Source organism: Dipodomys merriami, unplaced genomic scaffold (assembly GCF_024711535.1).
Source record: "Dipodomys merriami isolate MVZ:Mamm:240054 unplaced genomic scaffold, mDipMer1.0.p SCAF_502, whole genome shotgun sequence".
Classification (NCBI taxonomy): Eukaryota; Metazoa; Chordata; class Mammalia; order Rodentia; family Heteromyidae; genus Dipodomys; species Dipodomys merriami.
In genome coordinates this window covers 421,718-427,717 of record NW_027206072.1, presented here as the reverse complement: position 1 = coordinate 427,717, position 6,000 = coordinate 421,718, and the positions used below count along the sequence as shown (strand labels likewise).

At 55.6% G+C, this 6,000-nt stretch overlaps 1 protein-coding gene across 1 annotated transcript in view; it reads left to right on the top strand.

Moving 5' to 3' along the window:
• Nucleotides 1-5,280: 5,280 nt before the first annotated feature.
• The window catches only part of LOC138810645 (TBC1 domain family member 9), a 66,257-nt gene continuing 65,537 nt past the window's right edge, over nt 5,281-6,000 (top strand). Inside the window, exon 1 of the mRNA XM_069997811.1 lies at nt 5,281-5,532. Within this exon, the coding sequence (XP_069853912.1) occupies nt 5,403-5,532 (130 nt within the window). The 5' untranslated portion in view covers nt 5,281-5,402. The remainder of the gene's footprint in view (nt 5,533-6,000) is intronic.

Genomic DNA, 6,000 nt, shown 5'->3' with positions numbered 1-6,000 from the left:
ACATATGCATATATGTTCTCTAGCAGGGCACTGCTGATTTAACAATCTTCATCTAGAATTTTTTCTCTTGATCTATCTGAAAATTATTTTTTCCTTTCTCTCAAAATGCTATGTCAAGTTTTTATTGTCTGTTTGTTGACCTTATTTGTGTGGTGCTCCAGGGACTGACCTCAGCGCGCCGTGCTGGCGGGCCGGCTCTCCACCTGAGCCACACCTCCCGACCCCTGGCTACCGCTGCGGTTCAATCCCGCTTTGTGCTGGCTCCACCTGCACTGCCATCTTCCCGCGTGTGCTTCTCCGTGTCACTAGGGAGGACTCCACGATGACTTCAAGATAGAGGCCCCCAAACTTCTTTTTGCCAGGGCTGGCCTCAACCAGATCTCTTCCTTCCAAATAGGATCAGAGGCCTGAGCCCGGGTGCCGCTTTCAATAGGCTTCTTCCTTGGGGCTTCTGGTTAAAACTCCAAAGGCTCTGATCTACAGAGCAGACTGCACTTGGTGGATGATTGTTTTGGGGTCCAGTGTGTGCCTTTCCCTTGGAGGTTCGGGGGTGAGTGAAGATTGACTCTGCATAAAGGAAGATAGAAGTTTACTTGTCGAAAGTTCCATTCAGGGACAGAACGTCCATCTAACTGAGTCACCGCTTAAAAAAAGCAAACTAATTTTCATTGACATAGAAATCAGTGCAATTTAACACATTCCACATCCTAGTGAGTTACAGCGACAAAAAAAAGCAAAATTTTCCCCAGTTCAATGTTAGGATGAAATTTCTATGTGGGTCTGAATTTAATAAAAGTAAAAGACATTGCTGAGACAACAAGTCAGTGAAAGAAAAGCCGGTGGGCAGTGCCTGAAGAAAGAGTGTGGGTAGCTGGGATTTCAGCCATAAGCTACCATGCCTGGCTCTGTGTGTGTGTGTGTGTGTGTGTGTGTGTGTGTGTGTGTGTGTGTGTGTGTGTGTGTGTGTGTGTAAGATTTAGCAAGGATTTATTTTCATATAACTAGGTTAAAATGGGGAGAAATAGAAAAGGAGAAAGAAACATTTCCTACTCTCTATGTGGGAAATAGAAACCAAAGATTCTTCTGTTGTTTTTATAATGAGAGAGAAAATGGATAAATGAGTCCTTGGTAAAAATGAACTATATAAATGTGAAACAAACCAACTGTCTACCTAAGAGGAATGAGACGGCTAGGTTACCATCCTCAGAACCCAGAACTGTAAAGCACATTGAAGACTTCTTGCTTTAATTATGGTTGATTGGCTTGTATAAAATATGGGAAGTGTTGGGCATTGTCCAGTTGGTTTAGTATTTGAAGACCAAGTAAAGGACAAGGATAGCCACAGGATAGCCAACTTCCTAGCAGAAAAGGGCCTTTAGCAAGAATGTATCAAGGGCCAGATTCCCCGTGGGCCTGACCACGCAGAGAAGCACCTGGCTCCTTGCGGAGAGAACCACTTCACCTCAGGAACTTTAAGAACTCTCCAGATAAAATTCACAGTTAATCGTGGCTGCTATGGCTCGACTGCCACCGCCAGGAGACAGACCCCAGTGATACGCATTCTGAGATGAGAGGGGCACAGAAGCTGAGCTCTAAGCTGTAAAGAGGCTGGACCCTGGAGACAGACACAAGAACAAACGGAGAGAAACAGAAGGTCTGGAGATAGGTGGGGTAAGGACCTACTGAGCTTCCCAAGGCTTTCTGTTCTAGTCTATACAAATTCCCATAATAATTCTTTGAGACAGGTTACTCTGTTGCACAAGCTGGCCTTGAACTCTTGGAAGCAAATGATCCTGCTGTAAACAACCTCTGAATCTGTTTATCACAGGAGTTCAATCCACTAGGTTTGCTTGCTGGAAATAAAGCAAAACGTGTTACAGTTATGCAGTATCCAATTATACTCAAGAGGATGCAGTACCTAAACAAGGTGTCAGTAGTAGCTTGTCTAGATCTCTTTCATAAAGACATCACATCCTGTCCGTTACTCTAGTAGTGCACTGATTTTCCTCCAAGGATTTCCCCCTACACAGACCCCAGTCTTCCGCCACCACCGACCAGGGCGCAGGCACGTGACCAGGTCTGGCCAATCAGTGGGGGTCTCACATCCATAACACAACAGGTTATGACTGCAGATGCACTATATTTACAGGATCTGTTTGCATTTCTGGGAAGAATATGATGAAGAGTATGGACCGAAAGAAGGAAACACTGCCCAAGTGCCCCTAGTCCAGTCTGTTTGCTCTTCGGGGCTTTCACACTCTTGTGTTTAAAATGAGAAGCCCAGTGCTCACTAGATCTGGAAACCTAACTGCGGTTTAGATATCCAGAAGTTGTGTATATGCTTGCTTCTTAGGTGCTGACAGACCCATGGGTGGCAGGCCTGTGGAAAGGATGGTTGTCACCGTCCACGAATTGCCACGCGCAATGCTAGGTCCACTGACACACTACTGACTGTAGCCGAGCCTTCACTCTGCCCCAGTCATTAAAGTGTCCTCTTTCATAACAGCTAATTAATTTGGAAAGGAATCGTTTCATATTCAGCTTTGCCCAGTGACACAGCCCGGTTTCTTCTAGGAACACAGAAGACCCAATGTGGAAAGAAAGACTGTTGCGTTCTTTCTCTTGTGTTTGTTTCCAGAGCATCTCGGAGTTCAACACAGGGCGTTTCATCCGCTTCAAAGGGAGACAGGAGTGAGTACTCCTTGCTATATCTATGGGCTCCCCGAAATGCCACTAGCTGGGGGAAATTCCCAATAGCCTGGTGAAGTGGCCATGCTTCCAAGCTGGACAAGGAAGCAGAGCAGTGACCAGCCTGGTGTTTGCTAGCAGGTGCGGGGGGAGGACAGGGCTCCCCGGGATGTACTCACACTTTGTTTCTCTGCTGCCACTGAGCTCCTGGAACCGTTGAGGGACATGGCTGCACTCTATTCCTTCTAGAACTGGGTCACGAGGAAGTATTGGGGTGGGAAGGGTGCATAAGGCAGGACTCCAACGTTTCCAAAAGAGGGCCAAGTCCCACGGAGAGAGGACTAGGGGATACTTGAACCAGGGATCCCCGAGATGAGAATTGCCAAAGACAAACACACTGCCAGCCAGCGGGCCTCAGCAGACCCAAACAGCAAGCAGTAAACCAATTCACTACCCCAGGCTCTGGCCACGAGAACCCTTTGAATAGATTCAAATGGCTGGTTTGCTTGCTCTGCTGGTGCTCTACTACTTAAGGTATACCACTAGACTGGATATTTGCTGGTTATTTTAGAGATGGGGTCGCTTGGACTTTTATGCCAGGCTATCTTTGAACTGTGATCCTCTAGATTTATGATTAGCTAGAATTAGAAGCCTCAATCACTGGTACATGACTCTTTTTGTCTTTCTTACTTTCTTCCTTTTTCCTTCCTTCCTTATGAATGGATAAATGAATGAATAAATGCATGGACTGCTCAAAAAAACACTATTTTGGTATCAGCAGATCAAAAGAGGTTGAGCTAAATTTACTGTGGAGAGCCAGTGTGGAGGATTTGGTGCCAAGCCACAAGTGTGAGCAGTTAAGAGCCCTGAAATTGGCCAGGCACCAGTGGCTCACACCTGTCATCCTAGCTACTCAGGAGGCTGAGATCTGAGGATCAAGGTTCAAAGCCAGCCCACGCAGGAATGTCCATGAGACTCATCTCCAATTAACCACCAAAAGATTGGAAGTACCCTGTGGCCCAAAGTGGTAGTGTGCTTGCCTTGAACAAAGAGCTCAGGGACAGTGCCTAGGCCCCTAGTTCAAGCCTCACGACCAACAAAAAACAAACAACAAAAACAAACAAAAGAACCCCCAAATGACAGTGTGGCCGTGTTGTGTAGCAGTCCCTTCCCCTGGAAGTGTGGAAGCACTTCAGAAATACTGAAGTTATGTGCATGTGCTGATCATCAATTTTACATACCAGAGTTATATATCTTCGTTGTTTATTTGCAGAATTGATGACAGACGCCGCTGTGCTGTGGTTTTCCTGGTTTGTCTTAAATAGGTGGCCTGACTGCAAATACCCCCAAAGCCTAGTGTTTCCTAAACAGGCAAATGGGCTGGATGAGTCAGGAGGGTCTCAGGTTCACACCATCCTGGACTCAAGATTAAGACTGAGGCTCATATAAGACCGAGGCTCATAGAAGAACACGTGTGGCGAGGTTAAAGGGAGCCCTTTCGGGGCGGTGGCGGCCTGGCCCGCATGAGCGGCATGGTCGTCTCTCCTGGGCACGATGTCCACGGGGGGACTGTGTCCATGGGGGGGCTGTGTCCACGGGGGGCTGTGCCCACGGGGGGCTGTGTCCACGGGGGGCTGTGCCCACGGGGGGCTGTGTCCACGGGGGGCTGTGTCCACGGGGGGCTGTGTCCACGAGGGACTGTGCCCACGGGGGGCTGTGTCCACGGGGGGGCTGTGCCCACGGGGGGCTGTGTCTACCAGGGGCTGTGTCTACCAGGGGCTGTGCCCACGGGGGGCTGTGTCCACGGGGGGCTGTGCCCACGGGGGGCTGTGTCTACCAGGGGCTGTGTCCACGGGGGGGCTGTGCCCACGGGGGGGCTGTGCCCACGGGGGGGCTGTGCCCACGGGGGGCTGTGTCCACAGGGGGCTGTGTCCACGGGTGAGAGTGAAGACCACCCCGGGAGAAGCCACCTAGAGCTCCGCCGCGCTCCACGCGGCCGCGAGCGCCCCACGGAGGCCGGGCGGCGGCGCGGACCGCACCCCCCCCCCCCCCCCGGCCGCGGCTCCCGCCCCGCGCGCGGTCGAGGCGGGCGATGATGTAATGCGCTCGGCCGGCCGCGGCTCACGGCGGAGCGGAGCCGGGGAGGGGCCGCGCGGCGCGGCAGGGGCGGCGCGTGACCGGCCCGGGGACACGGGAAACAAACACATCCGCGACCCTTGGCGGCGTCCACTTCCCACCCGGCACCCAGCGGCTCGGAGTCCGGGCGCCTCGACCCACAGGCTTCCGGGGACGAGGGGGGCGTCGGGAGTAAGCACCCCCACCACCGCCCCAGGCTGGCGCGGGCCGGCGGCGGCCTCGCTCCCGGGGTGTCCGGGGCGTCCTCGCCGCGGGGCCGCGGCGCGCGGTGACCCGGGGAGCCGGGCCCCGCCGGAGCCGGAGCCGGAGCCGGAGCCGCAGGGCTGATCGCTGGCGCGCGCGCGCGGCGAGGCCGGTCCCGCGGGGAGGATGCTGCCGGCCGCGCCCGCGCCCCGCTCCCCCGCGCCCGCCGCCCTCCGGGGCTCCGCGGCGGCGGCCCGGGACGCCCGGTGAAGCGGCCGCCCCGGAGCGCGTGCGCCCGGCCGGGAAGTGCGCGGCGGTGCGGTGCGGTGCGCGCCCCGCCAGGCGCGCGCGCGCGGGACCACCGGGCCCCGCGGCCCCTTTGTGCGGCCGCGACCATGTGGGTGAACCCCGAGGAGGTGCTGCTGGCCAACGCGCTGTGGGTCACCGAGCGGGCGAACCCCTACTTCATCCTGCAGCGGAGGAAGGGCCACGCGGGCGACGGCGGCGGCGGCGGCGGCCTGGCAGGTGAGCACCGGCGCGCGGCCCCGCCTGGGCCCGGCCCGGGGGCCCCGGGGACCCCGCACGCCCACTCGGCCCGCGTCTGGCCGTGGGGTCGGGGGTCGGGGGTCGGGGCTCCGTGGAGACGGGCGCGGGGCAGAGCGGGGCTCGGTCCCCTCGGACCCCCCGCGCGCCCTCCCCGGCTGTGCCCGGCCGCGGAGCCGGGAGGGCGGCTTCGATCCCTTCCGCGCCTTGCTGGGCATGAAGGCCTTTTGTTCCCAGGGAAGCAATGGGCCGAGGAGGAGCCCGGTGCGGTCATTTCCTTTCTCGGTCAGGACGGGAAAGGGAATGAATAAGGGGGGGAAAAAAGAATCCTCCGCGGCTCCGCGCTAGACCTAAAGCCGCGCCAGGTATCCGTCTGGTTCCGGCTGTAAAGAAAAGGATTTGACTGTGTAACGACGTTAACTGGTCACCCCGGGGGTCTCCATTCATCAC